Source organism: Rhinolophus sinicus, linkage group LG12 (assembly GCF_036562045.2).
Source record: "Rhinolophus sinicus isolate RSC01 linkage group LG12, ASM3656204v1, whole genome shotgun sequence".
In the NCBI taxonomy this organism is placed as follows: domain Eukaryota; kingdom Metazoa; phylum Chordata; class Mammalia; order Chiroptera; family Rhinolophidae; genus Rhinolophus; species Rhinolophus sinicus.
Window position 1 is genome coordinate 62525514 of NC_133761.1, and position 19333 is coordinate 62544846.

A 19333-nucleotide genomic window follows, 5' to 3' on the forward strand; every position below is an offset into this window, starting at 1 on the left:
TATTACAAAGCAGTGGAAAAAACTAGAAAAAGAATCCTTGCTATTCATTGAGATTTCTTCCAAGTGGGTGAACTTGCATTACAATAGGTAAAATAGACATAAAACCAGTGAAAAGCTATCGAGAAAAATGAGTCAGGGAAAGGTGGTAGAGAGGTTTGAAGTGATATGAATTTAAGTCAACTGATCAGGAAAACTTTACTGAAAAGGTGAAACTATTTCAGTGAAAAGACTTCAGAGGAGGAGGTAAGGAAAGAGGGTCAGATGACGATCTGGTCAAAGAGTATTCCAGGGAAAGGGACAGGGTATACAGAGGCCCCGATGCCCTATGAAAAGTAAGATGGGAAAAAGGACTGGAGCTCGGTAAGTGTGTGTGGGGGTGGTGGGGGGAACAACCGCAGGAAAGGTGAACTAGTTTTCATTTCTATTTTGAGTCAGGTGGGCTCATTTTGGAGACATCAGAATAGATGGATGACTTAGTTTTGCTTCTGTGGTAACAGAATCTTCCTTGATGCTAAGTAAAGAATACACTGAACGGGGGCAAGAGTAGAAATACAAACAAGTAAGGTGCCATTGAGACAATTCTGGTGCTTAGTTACAGCCCAGATAGCGGTAGTGATAATGACTAGAACGGCCTGATTTGTTGGTGTTGGGCATCCTGAACTCACCAATTATTACATTTTTTTCAAATAGTATATATCTTTTTTTTTTCAATCTTTTTTTCTATTTTCTCTAGATACTATCAAATATAGATCAATTATGTTAGTATTACATGGCATCGACACAACTGTCCATACAAACACAGAGTGACAAGGAAGTAACCTTTAGATTAGTATTTTATATGAATTTCTTCCAAGTATCATCAAAATGACAACAGAAAAGTAGAAGCCTTCCAGAGATTTAGAGGGTCCTTGTAATACGTATATTTGTAGAATTCCAACTGATGCACCCTGGTCTGTTCGAACTTCTTCAGAAAACTGCTTTCTAGAGATAAACTGGCCAATAACAAATTCATACATATTTGAATTGCCTTAATTCAAACCTAAGTTACTCAATTCTAAGTTCTGTGCTCTTGTTTACAAAATTTGGCCCTGGATTTTAATTTGGGATCATTCACAGAAGGGTTTAGAAATCAGTTTCATGGTAACAAAGCACTGCTGAAGATTTTACTCAGAGTGGTAACAAGATCAGAACTGTGACTAACCAACATTCTTCTCATATCGACCATGATAGTCTCCAGAAACAGAAACATTCATTAAAAAGAAGAGTGACACGGAAAGAAACTAGGAGAGATAGCAAAGAAGTAGGAGGCAGACAATTACACATAACTACAGACTAAAGGGAAAGTGAGTTTGGAGCTTAAGGTGAGGTCAAGAGTAGTACATGGTATGTTGACAAGATGCTAATAATAATCATAATTATTGGAACATGACTTACTTACGTCAGGTACTGGACTAAGTACTTTCTTGATGTGCAATATTTAGCGGTAGTCTCACCTAAAACCCCTAAGGTAAATACCAGCATTATCTCCATGTTACAGATGATGAAGTAGATAATTAGCGAGTTGTAGTGACTTGTTCAAGGTTAAGAGTTCTTAAAGTGGCAAGACCATAATTCAAACCTAGGCCATGCCTTTTAATTATTATGCAATTTAGCCACGCCCATATTGTCACAAAATTGAGAATAGTTCATTGGATTTGGTAATTAGAGATTACCAAATTTAATCTCTAATCTTTAACTCAATTTAACTTTTGAATTAAAGACAGGAGATTGTGTCAAAAGTGAGAGGATTAAATATCAAATCTATCTTCCCCTCCAGCAGTTTTTATTAAAATACTTCTTTTTTACGATTTTTGTCTTCTATATTAAGTTTTAGAAACATAGCCTTCAGTTTTATAATATCACTTTCATTTCTTTAAACATGAAAGTTGCCCAAAGATAGGGAAGACAGTCAAAAGTCATGAACAGATACATCTCAGGAAAATAAAATATAAGATTCATAAGCTTACTCATAATGAAGACACAAATTTAAACACCAAGGTATCACTTTAACCTGTAAGGCCCCTGGAAGCAACATCAAGATTTTAAATGCATATAACTTTTCATCTAGCAATGCCGCTGCTAAGCGTTTATTCTATAGATATGTTTATGTATGTCGACAAACACATATGCAAAGATATATTTCATTTCTGTATAGATTGTAAAGAAGTTGAATGTTAACATTAGAGGAATGGTTTAATAAATTGTGTTTTTTACATATAGTGGTAACTATGTAACCACTACCCAAAAATGTAGTAGGTTTATATATATGGATACTATGGTTGCCTCTAATAAATAATTGAAAACCAGTATATTGAGGTTCAAAATTAAAATAGAAACATACTTTTCACCATATATCCTTTTGTACTATTTGAATTTGTATTAAATATATTCATTTAATCTCATATATATATATATATTTTAATTATAGTAATTCATCCAATAATTTTACAATTAATTGTAATTATGTCTACTTGTTTTTTTAAGGGCTATGTTAGTAGCATATACTTCCGCAATCTTAAAGATATACTTAAGGGACAATCACAATATAACTCTTGATACATAAAATGCTAGAAGTCTTTTATATCTAGAATCTAGACAGTGTGGAAGGTTTGGGAACATTTCTAATAGAGCCTGGACTGACTCTAGCCTGATTTCTTCTGTGTTTCCTTACAATGATGTCAGCATCAATCACCAAATATAGATGTTTACTTCCAATTTGCCTTTTATCAGAGGTTAGGTGAATCACAGAAAGAAAAGACTTTCAAACATCTCAAATGGGTCAGTTTTGCTCTGCATTAGTCACTTTAATAGCAGTCGGATTTAAGAATGAAAAGGAGAAATATTAATGCTGTGACTCAAACAGAAAACCGTGGCAGACGGTGAAGTGCCAGGACTGCTGTAAAGGTTATCAGTTCCTCTTAGAAACAAGATAGAATCCCAATTAGTAGAACAAGATGTACATGATCAACTTGAGTTCGCAACATCTCAGAGGAAAAGGCTCAGTCCTACAATGTGGAGCTAACACATTTCTTTTGACTGAGCTGAGATTTACACAAGGGGCTGGCTGAGTGAGCCTGTTCCAGATGATACGGTTAAAGGGTGCTGATTTTCCAGAAAAGAGGAAAGCAGGAATAAGGAATGGGTCAGAACCTCATAGCTCAGTTCTATAATTAAAATATATTTTAATGACATTGCTGAGTATCTCTTGGCCGGACTTTGCAACTTCACCCACTATAAGGGGCAATTTCCAATTCTCAATGACATTTAAAGATTGTCAGATACAAAAGCAGCGATGGCATACCACATTTTCTTCTTAGTGTGAAATGTTGACCTATTGACAAAAAGCCATCCTTTATCTATATGAAGCATGGAATTTATTGTTTGGTTCTCGCTGCTGAAACAAATCTATAAAGTGATACAGTTCGACCCCACTGTATAATAAGAAATCAAATTAATGTTGCTGTAAACTACTCAGATACGTTTATCCTGTTCAGGTGATTTTACAAGATTTTGTTTTTCTCATGAAACATATTCCTGAGTAAATTACTAGACAGTCTCAGGAAATAGATAATTTATGACATATTAAGTATTATTCCTCAGGCTAGAATTTTAGTGTGAGTAGCCATGTCTAAAATTACAGCACATTCCTGAATTCTCATATGATTACTAACTTTAAATGAAAATATTTATGGAATTTTAATGAAGATTTTTTTCAATAATACACTTTGTGTGGCTATTAATGGATTTTAAATGCATTTGATGTACTTTGTGTAGAGGTTGGACTCAGATATTTATATGTATGTTTCACTGATTATGTCATACAGAATCTTACTTTGGAAATTGTATTACTTCTTGCTTAAAATAATTATTCTAATAAATTGTTGAACTGGAAAAGATGAGGATTTCATTTTTCATGAAAAAATCTCATGGGAAAATGAATGCAATCGTACTCATAAACTTTACAAGTAAACCATTTTCTTTCAAGAACTTACTGCTGCATAACTGTATTTGTTTTTTTTTTCCTATAGGATAATGCAAATTAAATGAATTTTAATCTACAACATTATGCATTTTCTTCTGACACGCCATTGAAAAGCTCATCTGCATCGTTGAAAGCATTTAAAAATAATAATTTGCACATCAACCCATGAGTCTTAATGGGCATTCATTTTTAGTTTAAAATAAGAACCAGATAATGCTGTTAAAATGATTGAACAGGAGAAGACCGGGAAAAGTATGTTCATTCATACACAAACTCACATACGAATGGAAAGAGTGATGCACTGGAATTGATCAAAAATGCAAATCACAAATATGGCAATCCCAACAGTTTTCTAGAAAACAGGACCCTTCTGTCTACACCTTATTACTCCTTATTCACATATAAGTCAGATTATGCCCAACTAAACACAGCCTTTATACTTAATGTTCAGAAATTATGTCTTAAACATAATCGCGAAGTTACGGAATTTTACTGCAACTGGAAACAAAGGAGTATCCCATTTCCATTTAGAGATATATTTCTCCTATTTGCAAAATGAAATACTGTCAAAACCGTAACATGCAGCTGACAATTTGTGAATTCAAAATAGTCTGCTCACCCTTCTGGGTCATTCAAAAATTGGTGATATTCAGAACCCATGTCACATACAAAAAGTGAAAACTATGATTTTAAATTATTACACTTTGAACAATTATCCACCAGAAACTCCCATCTTCCAGGACTCCGGGCATGTTTAAGGGTCTGTAATTTTACAATGAAGGAGCTTGGTGCTTTAGGGCTGACACTTAATAAATGAGATACTAAGAACTATATGCCTTTATTTGCAATTCTACTGCCTGTTATTAGAGTATCTGCCTCTCCAGGACTAATTAGGGGCATGAGCCTGTTTGTGTGGGTCTACTCTAGCCCATCTGTGCAATCCCTGAATTCTTCATGAGGAGAAGGAAAAGAATTGACGTGCCAAAGCTAAGTGCGAACTTTCCAGAAGCTGAAATTGGCCAATTCCCCGTAATGATCACATCTGGTATTTGGGACTGCAGCAAAAGATGATTTATTTGTGTTAATCAATTCATGAACATAGTTTATAATGGTTGCTTTTAATTTCTGGTGATGAACGCATACTTTATATGGGCCATTTAATAAGCATGAATAATAATCAAATCAAATGTATTAAAAAGAGGAGATACAGACTGATGGACTTTTTAGAATATGCTGTTTTCTTAACAGCATCACTCCTAATGGAGAGAGAAGTCAGGAGTGTTGTTGCAAATTAGCAGTAAAGAAGAAGAGAAATTTAATTGTATCCAGTTATGGGCCTGGTTCACATCTTAATCTAGTCTTCATTAGACTATAAATCTTACAGCTGCGATCCTAGTTTCTACTGTTATTTGCTCTCTAATCCATTATCTTCACAGTGCCGAATAATCAAATCAGATCAACCCACTATCCTCTGATGATAAACTTTCAACAACCTCTCCTTGCATTTAGAATAACACCTGAACTCACCTCTGGCATTCAAAGCCCCTAAGATCTAGCTTCAGGTTCTCTCTCCAACCTTGTCTAATACCCGGTACCTGGTCTTCCAAGTCTTGGAGCCTTTTTCTAGGAGCGCCTCTGCAATTCCCTCTGCCTGGGGCATTCTTTTTTGTAGCCATTGTACGGCATACGCTCCCTTTTCAGATCTCAGTCCAAATATCACATTTTAGAGATATCACTTCTGACTATTATCTTAATAGACGTGTCAAATGGGCCAAAAATATGTTTATATTACAGCAAATGAGGATGGACACGCATGCACTGTTCCCAGCAGTGGGAGACTCTAACCATGCCATACCGAAAGTGGGGGGTAGAACCGAAATATCATTTCTATAAAACACAAGATGAGTGGGAGGCCTGGACGCTATGATGTGAATGGACAATTGGTACAGTTGCTAGAAAAGGCAACCTCAGGAATTCTGGCTCTTCTCATGGAATGCATCCCCAGGAGTCACATTTGCAGATAGGTGCATTTAGTGATCTTCGAAGAGGATGCATTCTCAACCACTTGAAAATTTAAAGAAAGGGTTAATGATCACTTGACAATAATGTTATAGTTACGGATTAGACAGCATGAATTAAACATGTATAATTTGAGTAGATGAATCTTATGGGCGTGTTCAACCCTTAGAATTTTTGATTTCATGTTAAAAAAAAGTCTCACTTCTGAAAGGACAAATGCAAAGAAAGTCATGATGCTTTTTTTTTTTATAGTAAACATGGAGCGTATCCTTATGTGGGATGAATTTAGTGATGACTACTACTTTTCATATAATGGTTAATGTTTGAAAGATTACATTTTGTAAACAAATACCTTATAAATTTTCATTGGTGTGTTTATTTAAATCTAATTTTCTATTATGTTTTAGGATCACGGTCATGTGTTTTGCTAAGATAAGACATTCAGTACAGAAGGCCACAGCAAAGCAGAGCCTTTGCTATTTGAGGCTGACAGAGAGGTAGTTTCATTAGTTTGCTGCTAATATCTATTTAAGTGAGCAGCCAGGGAAATGCCTGCTAGAAAAAAGACGTGCAAATGCAGGGCAAAGCCAGTTTCTCTGCCTCTTTTCACAAAGGAAGAGAACAGGTAGCCTGCACACATGTAGAAAAGAGAAAAAGTTTACTAAAATAAATTGGAGACAGAGAGAAAAAGTAACCACATGGTAGCAGAATACATGTATACTTTGAGGATGTAAGCTATTGGTAACAACAATAAACTTGTGCATAAATGAACTACTTTCAAATACTGTGGATTTTCTTGACTCTCAATAAAACCATTCAGAAAACGTTTAATAATTCTTTACTAGTAACCAAAGAGATTAAAATTATCTCCTTTGCCTATAATCAAGGTTATTAGCTTTTAGACCCAAAACAAAAGTTTATTAATATTTTCCTGTTTGTGGATTTAATGAATAGCATACTTTTTAGGTTGCCTCTGTTTACTAGAACATTCAGAGGAATAGATGACAAGGAAATTTAAGAATCATATGACGTCCTTTGTGTAATTTTTTTTCCAACCAACATTTGGTGAATATGTGTTATTATAAATCATTTCAGTCTGAGAAGCAAATTCCATGGACAAATTTTTCTAATTAATTAATGTAAGAGTCTTCTCTGGACTGAATGAACTTCGCTGGCTAATTCTTGCATCTGAAAGCATACGAGTATTATGTAATTATGATTCCAATTGAAAATAACGGGGAAAACATCAGCAATTTACAGGAAAAGTAATCTCAAAAAATTTAAAAGTTCCAACTTTTATAAACGAATGGTCCAATAGGTATTACATAAACAAACTCCATTATAAACTATAAATATTCAGTATAAATTTCAGCCTTTTCTTTGGAAATTACAATTTTAAGGTGAGGGCATAATCTTTTACTATTGTTCATATTACATGCTTATCAAAATAAGAGATAATATCCTAATCTTAACCCATGACTCATATTTTAAAAGTTGAAAAAAAAATGAAGTATTGTAATTAAATAGAAATCAGTTTAATTATTTTGTATTAAGGCACAAGAGATATAATAAATGCAATTCTAGGACCTTTTCTTCTTCACAATAGGAAATATAACGCAAATTATTTTTTTCCCCACATAAGTCCATTTAAATATACACAATACACACAGACTCAAAAAAAAGCCAAAGAAACCCCTGGAGAATTATTATTACTTAGTTTTTTCGTTCTCATTTCAAATTTTGCTTTGTGAGAATAGTTCCCAATGAACAAATATATTAGCAATTCAAAAGCTCCAGAATAGCTGTAACAAAAGAAAATAATACTGATAATTTTGGCAATTATATTTGGAAGAAGACCACAGAGACAATGACAGAGAAGAATTAGAATGCTTGATAAGATGGAACCAGAGAGAGAAAAATAATCAAATAAAGTATTTGTTTGAATGCCAAAAAATCATAATTGTTATTTTCTCTTCTGTAAATTATTGTGTGGACGAGCACTCCTGTTCCTTTTTTTATTTTATTTTAATAGCAACAAACATGAATGCACTGTTAGATTAAAAGTTATTACTTAAAAATTCTAGTAACTGTTACAAAGCATGTCTTTTATATATAATCATGAGATTATACACAATCCCTGTTAAGAACTGGCTTTTCTGAAAGTTGATTATAATTCCTAAACCCTTGAGGTAACATTTCTATTTTATTTGTGACTGAAATTTTTTCAGTGTCAACGAAAAGACACTTAAAGCATGAATTCTTATGAATATTCTAATGTGAATTAAAATAAAATAAAAATTTAAAATTATTAAATTCTAAAATTAGAGATGTGACTGAATAGAATTGTTGAATAAATGCATTTATAATTTACAAAGCCAATAAGGCACAGCATTTATCTCAATTGTTTCCTATTCTCTCTCAAATTTTGCTTTGAAAAATTGATCTGAGGAAGCAAGTGAAGGAGCAGTAATATGAAGTATCTTTACATTATTATGAAAGATTATAAAAAAAGAAAGCATCATCATTTCCCCCATGAGTCACGTGTACATGTAAATAAGCAAAAATGTTGGAAATCTAGGCAGAAAAAAATTAATTTAAAAAGCTGTTATTTATATCACTGTATCTAAAGATTTGCATATGTAAAACGTCTGTGGTTTGGGAATAAAATTCACTACCCTATGACCTGAAAACTCATACCCATGGTTTGAGATAACTGCATCCAAGTTACAGTTACTAAAAGTCCCTCCTGCAGAGCTTCTGTAATTTATAAAAAGGATGAGGATTTCCAAGGCCCGGAAGAAATTATGCATTTGCTGGTGAGCATACTGCCTAAGGGTGTTTCTTGAACATAATAACTGTTCAAGGCTCCAGTAAAATCCCAAGGCTCCTGTTCTGTGCTTTACAGTGGACAAAATTTCTCCAGGCATAGCACATTTTCTAAAAGTGAGAACACTTGCTTATAATGTCTCCGCGTAGGTTCTATTCTCAATCTTTAGCTAAGAGAGAAAGATGCCTGAAAACCTATCTTTTAATATTTACCCAAATCACAAGTGAAGTGTTAGTGAGCTTACTCTAGGTCCTCCAATTCAATGATCTACTTAATCAGCTCTTAAGTCATAATGTAGTAGTTTCAGAATAAAACCTAAAAATACTTCATAATACACATGGATTTAAAAATACAAATATAAGCCTTGTTAGTTGACAACAATGTTCCCTGTCAAGAAAAAAAAAAACAACAACCAAAAAAAACGGCACTTTTTTTTTTCATTAAACCTTAACTATGATCTCAGTAATGTTCAATGGTTAGGATCTCGTTGTTCTATATCGGAGGTGAAAAGGGAAATACAGTCCTGGAGAAGGATTTAGATGAAGAAAGGCAACTGAAAAAGATTTGACCTAATTATTTTAACAGGCTTACCATGTTAGACATTCATAACTCATACCTTTCAGAAACTATGTCAATGCAATACCCTGCATGAAGCAGCTTATGACAGTAATAACAAACATAGCAGGATTTTGTTGATCACTTTTGGAAATTATATGGTATTTTAAAATGATAAATCTACTGGTTAAAATGGGCAAAAAATACTGGTTTTCCATCTTTGTCTCTAAAATAATCACAAATTCTGTATTTTAGGGCAAGCATTTGTGAAAGATAAAATCTCTCATAATTATTTTTTGAAGACAAATGTTAAAAACAAAAGTAAAAACAAACAAAAAAAGGAAGGTATTCTAATGCTTTGATGTGAAACTCTCTAAAACATCAAAAATAAAGTTAACTTCCCCAGGAAGAACTTAGATCCATTTAATTGATGGATAGGTGTAGAACACTCGCTACAACTTAGGGAAATACTGATTGGACAAATGAAATATCTCACTGCGGCAAAGCAAAAGGAACCTCGTGAATTTTTTGTTAATTTTATAGCAACCATCAATGATTATAGCATCAGTAGGAACTATTTCAAAGGTCACATAAGAAGTTATAGCCTGGTCCAGGCAGGGGACAGAGAAACATTCCATTCTTTATAAACAGCTAATTTCCATAAATATTTATTCAAGCCATGAAGGTAGAGACATAAGAAGGATGAGAAGTTTAGGGATAATGAAGTTCTCTAGGAATAGAGTCCCAGGAACTCTAAAGGGAATATATGAACCTTGCAAACAAACCTCAAGGCATTGTTTTTCATTACCTTTCACTACGGTGGTCCAGGTAATTCTAATGCCTCTCGCATTCAGCCTAGAACCTCTAAAAACATGCCAAGCTATGTCTGCAACTCACCCAATCAACCAACAAGCCAAACCTGACAATCACAGACAAGACAACACTTCAGACCTCCCAGTAGAGACGCCGATAGATCATGGAGACATGCTCTGCGTCAGTTTGCTTGACAGACTGTTAAAAATCCTCCTGCAGAATACTAAAATATAAGACACTCTTACAACCTTAAATTCAAGTAGCTTCACGCGATTTGTGGAGGAGAGCTGGCAAAACCAATAAACACATGTAAATAGGAATACAGCTGGAATCATAATATGTCGACTGCTTCCTGATGCAATTCAGAAAGAAAATCTTTCATATTGGTCATTTCTTTTATTATTATTATTAGAATAGGTCTTTTTGGAGACTTGTCACAGTCCTCTCACTGGCTGAACAGATGGATTTCTTATTAAAACACACACATAAACACACATGTCAATAACCGTCTGATGCTTTGTGGGACCTGTCCAGTACCCTCAGTCTCTTCTGTACTGTGCATCGCTGATGTGATTTGTAAATTCCACACGATGCTGTAGAGAAGACTATACACCGAGCAGAAGCGTGATGCCCTCTGCAGCACATATACTAAAGAAACACAATACTTATATCACAGTAGCTACACGGATACAGACAAAAATCCCAAGGTAAGTTTTGCTTCTTCAAGAACGCTAAAGCAATCTCTAGGAATTGTAAACTGCTATCATGCAAAAGTCAGCCAAACTGAAAACTTTCAGAAAACACTCTTTATGGCATAGACCAAATACCATCTAATCTATTCAGGCAACCACGTATACACTCCTGTATTGAATGGATTCACTGGGCTTGGGGTAGCAGACAGTCTGTGGGACTTCATATACAACTCTTTTGTGGAACGTATTTAGAATTCAATATAGAAAAAGAGCAGTAAAAGTTAAAGGCCATATATCTCAATCCCTTCTTCTTCCTTGGCCTTTGCTCTCACGTTCTACTTATCTGCTATTACTTTGTATCCCATTGCCATTTCCTCCAGCTTCTGAATGTACAATACTAGGGAAAAAAAAAAAAAAGAAAAGAAGGACGAATTGACTCAACTTCTCAGTGACTAGTAGAAAATACCATTTTCATTTAAGCTAAGGAAGGTAACGTAGCGTGGTATAAAGTAGAAAGGATCCATCATTCAAGAAAATTCATTTTTACATTTTGGCTATTTAATATGATAATCTCAGCCTCCGAGTTAATAGGAATTGCAATGTAGCAATCTAGGATTTGGAAGTAATGCACAAGTGGTCCCCATTCTCTAGATGTCCTACAATACACTGCATGTACGAAAAATATGTTTACATCACACGAAAACTTGACTATCGTGAACGGTAGATAATAACCCATCTGATCATAGCCCTTCCCCATCTGAAACTTTCCCTTAGAGAAACTTATTTATACACAACTTTCAAGGAAGTTACCTCCACGATGGCTTTCCCTTTGCTTCATACCTGTATATCTTGTATCTCGTGCTAAATCCCTGGCGACTTCTGTCCACAAAATCTGTGTATTCCTGTGAGCGATGGAAGGGTCCCTTATCAGACAGGAGCCAGTCGAAGGGGCTTGTGGCATGCTGATCCGAAACGGCAGCAACCGCTAAAACCCAGCAATGCAGACTCAGTGCTATCCACTCCCATAGAGCCATCAGAGAGAACACTTCAGCAGCGGCTCTGGTCCACCATATCATGCTTCCACTGGGGGGTTAGAGCCTTCATTCTTTTAGCTTTCCCTCAACACCTAGACAAAATACACAGGCAATTAGTTAGCCCCTGGAAGAGTCTTTTCTAGCAAGTAAGGTGTTGAGGTGGCTAATCCTTTCTTTCTTTTTTCATTTTATATCACTGTTTTAAATGCAATGATAGTAAGAGTGTGTATTAGTAAAACACAACCACTTCATTTTTTTTTTTTGGTCAAAGCTGTATCTCTTTCATACTTTGTGTCATTTTGAATTTATTGGAAAATAACTGACTGAGTCATAGGGGTCTCGTCACTGCAGTGTCACAGTGGGTCATGAACATCTGTGACACAACCACCAGAATTTTGACTACTATTTCATTTTTCTGCTTAAATGCTTTACAACTGGAGACACTTTCTAAATAAATAATGAACATTTAATTATATTGTAACTTGTGTTATAAAATTTTAATACTTAGTGTATTTTACTGTTATCTTAGAGAAAAACTTCAAAATCAATTAAAGATATTTAGGTAGTTATTTGCGTGAGATAGATAAAGTTGGATGGAATAAAACTGTGGCTTTAAGAATGCATAAATAAATACATAATTGTGTTTCTATGTGTGTGTGTATGTCTATCATCTTTCTATCTATATACATAGATGGATGGATGGTGTGAAGGCTGATGGGAGTGGAAGTGTGTTTGCTCAGATTTCTTTCTGTTTTTACTATCCTATTAAGGACTAACTTCCCTGATTATTTAAATAGAATCATAAGTAAATTACTTTTAGGATCTTTAGAAGATTTAAATGTGCCTCTGTGTCTTATGCATGAGATAAATAGGCATACCCATAAAATCCATATACACACAAAGACAAAGCAGATTATACACAAACTATGAAACCACATATATTAATTTTATAAGCATTCAGAAATAAAATATTATAATAAGGGGTGTAATTCCCACTGTGGTAGAGCATAAATGACTTTACACAGAGCAGCTAATGCAATGTCTATAGGTTACACACACACACACACACACACACACACACACACAAATCCTACAAATATTTGAATTCAATCCTAGTTTCCATCCTCACCATTTTGTTTCCAGTATTAGTCTTTATAGCACATAGAACTATGCAGGATATACATTCTGACTAATGAGAAAGGTCTGGTTGCAAGATTTTTGTGTTAGGAAAATCTCTTCAGAAAGCCGTCAAACACACAGTAGTAAGTAAAATATTTTAATTACAGTAGTTGTCATATTTCTCTGGTGTTTAGATAAGGCAACTGATAGTCTGATGTGCTTTCTAGTTAGAACCCTACAATTAATAATTTAAGTCTAATCAATGTATACAGGAGAAGTGTACAGTAATAATTTTGCAACTATAAAGTATGTCAAAACAGTGATATACTATGGCTGCTCTGGGTCATCAGTCACATTCCCAGCACACAATTCAAACGACTCATAACCCACATATGATATGAGTTGCCCAATCATATGAGTTGCTCCACTGTGGCGATTACAGAATGCCTTCTTTTGTAAACAACAGAGGAATTCTTACAAGTGAATACATTCTAAAAATAATTTATCGTAAGAAAGGATGACATCACATAATAGAAACATTTTAGAATAAGGGCTGGGAGATGCTGGATCTCCCTTTTATTTGTATAAACATAGCACTGTCAAGTGATTCAATTCATAGTTTCTAATTCTGAGGAAGAAAACAGATAGTTTTTACTTTTTTTTTATGTGGGAACTATACCATTTTTCATAATATTAATATATTTAATTTACATTCATAAACTAAGAATTATTATTATGCATAATAGTATGATATAATCCCCCTATGACTAATAAATATTTCTTACCTTTGTTAAATAGACAATTTTATTCTGCTGATCAAATATATTCAAACTAGCAATATTTCATCAATCTTACAAAACCTTTATATTTTCTTATGTAAAGCACCAAGAATCCGAGCATGTGGTAAGGACATTCAGAGTGTTTCAAAGCATACTTCATACTGATATGAAATCACGTAGTCACATACGATAAAACTAAACCTAACTCTGTGCTCAAGCACAGGATTTTGTTAGATATATAGCATTACAGAAAGAAAAAGTAAGATACAATTGACCTAGACAGCATTTGAGGTCCTAATCTCAAATTTTTCAATATATAATTATCCAGAACCACTGTTTTATTATTTTCTTCACCAAATGTGTTATAACTGTTTTATGGTCCTCTTATTCCCTAATCTCAACATATAGGAAGAGGGAGTGATTTTCTTACATTATTTGTAGGGGAACTCCCTTAGAAAATGTTAGTATTAGGTATTAATTATTTCGGTTCTTCTAATTCTGATTTGGGTTCATGTTCAGCTCCTGCTCAGAAATTAGTTTCCCCAAAAGAGCAGTTTATCAGCACATGGCAATATCAATCCTGACTAAATTTAATTTTGGGGATCTCTTGAAATCATTATGTTTGTAAGGTCTTTGTAAAGAGATGTACAATACCCAAACTATGACACTTGACACTTCTGAAACCGTATTTGAGAAATGCCTTTAACAGTTACAAAACAGAGAGAAAAGCAGTTTAGAATACATTAAAGAAAGATGTAGGCTTTCAAAGCTCCTTAGAACAAGGGGACACCAGACTCAATATTCACTCACAAAAGGATCTCATTTACTTAGCCACAAAAACAGGTACATGTACATGTGAATCACCCTTATACATATGAGCACTGATTTTTAATTATTACTGAATACCCTAAATTGGTTCTTTTACTTGATATGGGTTAATAACCTTACATATTCTTGTGTGAAAGATAACTTTGTAATATAGATTGCCAAGGACAAAAGTATGAATCAAGTTCCTTGAAGGACATTTGGAGGTCACTACTGAAGTAAGCAGGTAAATTTCAAGGTATCGCTATTGAAGAGAATCATGAGGACCAATGAAAGACAGTACAAAGTATTAACCTAGTGAGTGAATTCATTGATATGACTCCCTCGAGGGTGGGGAAAGTGCAAAATGACCTTGAACTTAACTGTTCCTGAAGAAGTATATAAGAGACCAACTACTGTTCATTGACAGTGTCAATGAACGATATTTTCCAGAACATGTAAGGGTGTATTTTATGAAAAAATAAAAGAAATTGACAAACAAGAAACAACAAAACATTATAAACAAAAGTGTAAATTCATGTTTAAAAAAGGGGTATATATTTAAAGGTGGTATTGAGTGAGTTGTTTTCTTGTAAAATAAAAGGAAGTGATAAATATTGATATATCAGTTTAAAAATAGATTTTTAGTATATGGCTTACTCTTAACAAATTCTCACAAAATAAAATTCAGTGAGAACAACATCAACTCACACAAATTTACCGTTTGCAAATATCTAGTGGCCTTGGAAATCTGTGTAGAAGAAAATACACCAAAAGGATCTTATATATAATAATATACACTAATACATATAATACATAATAAATGCATAAATTATTAATATATTTACTCTAGATGTAACAATTTCTAGCATAGAATTATGATTCCTCTTTCCCAGCTCTGTGTAATCCCAATCCAGGGTGACAGTGGATTACTTGCATCTAAAATATTGACGTATCATACGAATATGAAACTCAGAAAATATTTAAATTTATAAAATATTTCCTATAATATTAATGAAGTTCTAGTATAGTTGAAACTACAAAGTAGAAGATTATAAATCACTGACTTAAGACTTGGTATGCTTTAGATTGTGGGTTATATCATAAAGACTCTGTTTTTAGAACACATTACTAATGAGTATTGTTAAACAACACTGCATACTGTATCATTTCTTCTTTTGTCTGCATTTGGACTGAGTTTTGTTGCTAACACCACCAAAATATATCCTCATGGAATAAAACCCACTTATGATCTTGCATTTGCAAAGAAGTTTCATAAATATTTAAATATTTAAAACCCACAGGAAGTTGAGAGACTAATACAGTAAACACATGCAAACTTCAGCTACATTCACCATTCACCTGCTGTTCATATTTCATCACCTCGTCTCTCTCTTCTTCTATCTTTCCATGTATATAACAGAATAAGGTTCTGAGGAAAATTGACTGCTTGGCCCAAGATTATATACCCATTCTCCAAATTCCTGATCTTGAGCAAGTACTACACTGTTTTATAAAATAGCTTCTTAACATTCACGATCACTAATACTGAAGTTTATAAATTTTATAAAAAGTTGAATCTTCAAAATAAATTCTCCAGTTCCCAAAGGGACTGGAATATACATTATTCTATTAAAGTATAAATATAAGAATCATTCGTTATTATAAATTTATATATAATATTCCCAGAATCTATTAAATACATAGCATTAGATTATCATGTTATATAAGTAATTCTTTTATTATACACTGAAATAAATGCTAGCTCTGAAGTATCTATTAAATATAACCTTGTTTTAGTAAATAAAGAGTTAAATATATATTTTTAACTGTAAGTTTTTTCTACATAGTCAATGCTTATATTCCTATTTGGTAGAATTACTAATACAGAAACCTAGAATAAAAGAGTAAATCTTATTGATCACGTACAATGTACAAAAAATACTCCGATATGCTTTCAAATGGAGAAGGACCACAGGTGTCACTAAAAATACTGCTCTGTCCTAACTTGATTGTTAGGAAGACCAATTATAAGGCAGAAATCAATACTTCTGTCAACTACAAATCTACATTCTCCAGTTTGTTTGTCTTTTGTTTTTTTTAATCGCTTTCAAGTTTCCTTATCTTATAAATAATACTTTTATTCACTCAAATTTTTAAGCCCCAATCCTATGTCCACTACCTTCTCAATCACTGCATTTATCTAATCAACACCCAAGTTCTACGCATTCTTCCTCCTAGGAATCAAATCTATCACTTTCCGACTTTATGTGACTGGGTCACTCTGTACCCCAACACTACCACCATCTTGAATCACTACCATCATCTGGATTACTACAATAACTTCATAATTGTTCTTGCTAATACCCCCTGGCTCTCGCCAATCTATTCTTTTTACTACGGTTATCTCACTAAAAAGTTAAATCTGAAAATGCGTCTTTTACTCCCACTTATGATTTTTGTTCTTCTGACCTCTTGATAACATCCAAACTCTTTCAGATACTATGTAAAATTATCTTCCATTGCTTCACTCTTCACCCACATCTTTCCCCTTTGTGTATGACAATACCGTCATCAACTGAACATCCACTATGCTTCAGTCATGATTTTACTCCTCAAATTCGCCTCCCTTTCTCATATCCTCAGGATCATTGCATATACAGTTCCTTCTACCTGGACCACAATCCCTACTTGGATCCCTTCACCTGCCCAAACTTAACCTATTCTGCAACTGCAGACTAGAATGTCACTTCCTCCACAGAGCTTTCTATGATCCTTTGAAGTTGGTCTGTCAGACTTCATGATGGCATGACTTCATCTTTTAAAGCACAATTACAGGGCATATTTATTTGTATATTCTGTCTAGTTTCCTGTGTATCTATCCTGCCACAGCTAGACTTAGTTGTAGGAAGATGAGAATAGTTCCTATTTTAATGACAACTGAATACAGTTAGCGTGGAGTCTGAAATAAAGTTATTTAATAAGTATTGGCTATGTGAATGAAAGAATGGTGATTAATTAAGTGCTAAATTGAGGTGTAGTTAACATCCTATGTATGACAAGGTTAAGAAAACGCCTACACAGAAGCAAAAAAGAAATTTTACAGAGGACTTTGCATCTGAGATACACCTCAGAGGACATTAGCTTCAATAGTTGAGAAAGGAGGGAAACTGAATTCTAAGGTAATGGTTTTGGTGTCAAAATCATAAACATAACTGACAAGTAATGAAGCAGTAGCAAAGCTAAGCATTCTTAACATTTTAAAAATTGTTACGGACAGGGATATAAAGCATCATTAATTATTAGGTTTAGGAGCAATTATAAAGGATTGCCATGATCACGTACATAATTGTGGAAAACTCAGACTCTTTTCATTTATGCTCTATTATTCATAGTTTCTGCAGATGGACCAAATAAGCAAGAGTCCACAGGTCAAGTCAAACATAAATCCTCTTCTCACTAATGAGCATAGTGTATGTTATACTGTATTGTCTCTCTTGATGTTAAAGAATAATAATATAAAAACAGCAGTTAAATAGCTTGCCGCTCCCCCTCTGGAAGGTCATATACTATAGATAACTTTAAAGTCCCTCCAAAACCATTGGGGAAAAAAAGTCAGTGACGATACAAATGGCATGTTATTATCAGTTTCTTCACAGTAAAATCAACCTTTATTGAGAGGTTTTGCTATGCCATCCATTTCACCAACATGTCTGTACTTCACCTCCCAACCACACAGTGGGTATCTATTATTATCAGCATTTGCTTGTTTAGATGACTGAAGTTCAAGGTGAATAAACAGATAGCAAAGCAAGGATTCAATGTGGGTAGTCTTGAAGCCAAAATGAAAACAGTGCTCTCCCTGTTACAGCCCACTACAGACTAATGAGAGCTGGTTGCAGATTGAAAGTTCCTTATTAGGATTTTTGCTGTCAGTTAATGAAATGTTTTTGAAAAAGTAGAAATAGAAATAAAATAGAAATAAAAAATAAAATGAAAATTAAAATGGGAGATTGTTATCTTAATCTATTATAAGCAAATGATCTGAGTAACTATATATTATGGGTTTTCATAATATAGGTTTTCATATTATGAATTTCTCAAGCTTATCTGCTTCATATAATTTAACATTTTCAAAGAAGGTTCTAGTTTAATCAACTAAATGTTACTCTGTTTAATACATTTGAAGACATGTACTATAAACTAAAAAGTCAGATAATATTTTCAGATTATATGTGTGATTTATTGGTTTAAAAAGTATAATCATGGTCAGACTGACTTAATTTTGCTATCCTCTCTTCAGAAAAATTGCAAGATTAATCTAATAGGCTTGATTAGTAATCTTATTATAAATTACTTTACATTAGTACTAAAAGAAAATAAACTATCCAACATACATAAAACAGAGTTGGTGTCTCACAATGAGAGACATAATAAAAATTCAATGGAATGAGACGACTACTATTTTGCTGAAAAGCAACCATTAATTTTTAATTAAGTTCAGTCTTCTTATGTTCTCGAACCTACCAGATAATAATAAGACTGTGAGGATCATTTCTAACAAGCATTATTTTAAGGAACAATAGCATGAAAACTCAGGCTATACCTAAAAAATATATGTATGCTTTATGGTACTATTTGGCAGGAAAGATCCCTAGATGTAAGAAAAG

General features: G+C 33.6%; 1 protein-coding gene across 9 annotated transcripts in view; it reads right to left on the bottom strand.

Moving 5' to 3' along the window:
* Nucleotides 1-19333, bottom strand: part of BRINP3 (BMP/retinoic acid inducible neural specific 3) — a 260256-nt gene that overhangs the window by 225876 nt on the left and 15047 nt on the right. For 5 of the 9 annotated variants that reach the window (XM_074317037.1, XM_074317036.1, XM_074317038.1 and 2 more), the window contains one exon: nucleotides 11738-12053. In XM_074317037.1, coding sequence (XP_074173138.1) covers nucleotides 11738-12003 — 266 coding nt within the window. In that variant the 5' untranslated portion in view covers nucleotides 12004-12053. Of the gene's footprint in view, nucleotides 1-11737; nucleotides 12054-19333 lie in introns of those variants that run through there. The other 4 variants (XM_019744446.2, XM_019744762.2, XM_019744608.2 and 1 more) reach the window with 2 other exon arrangements.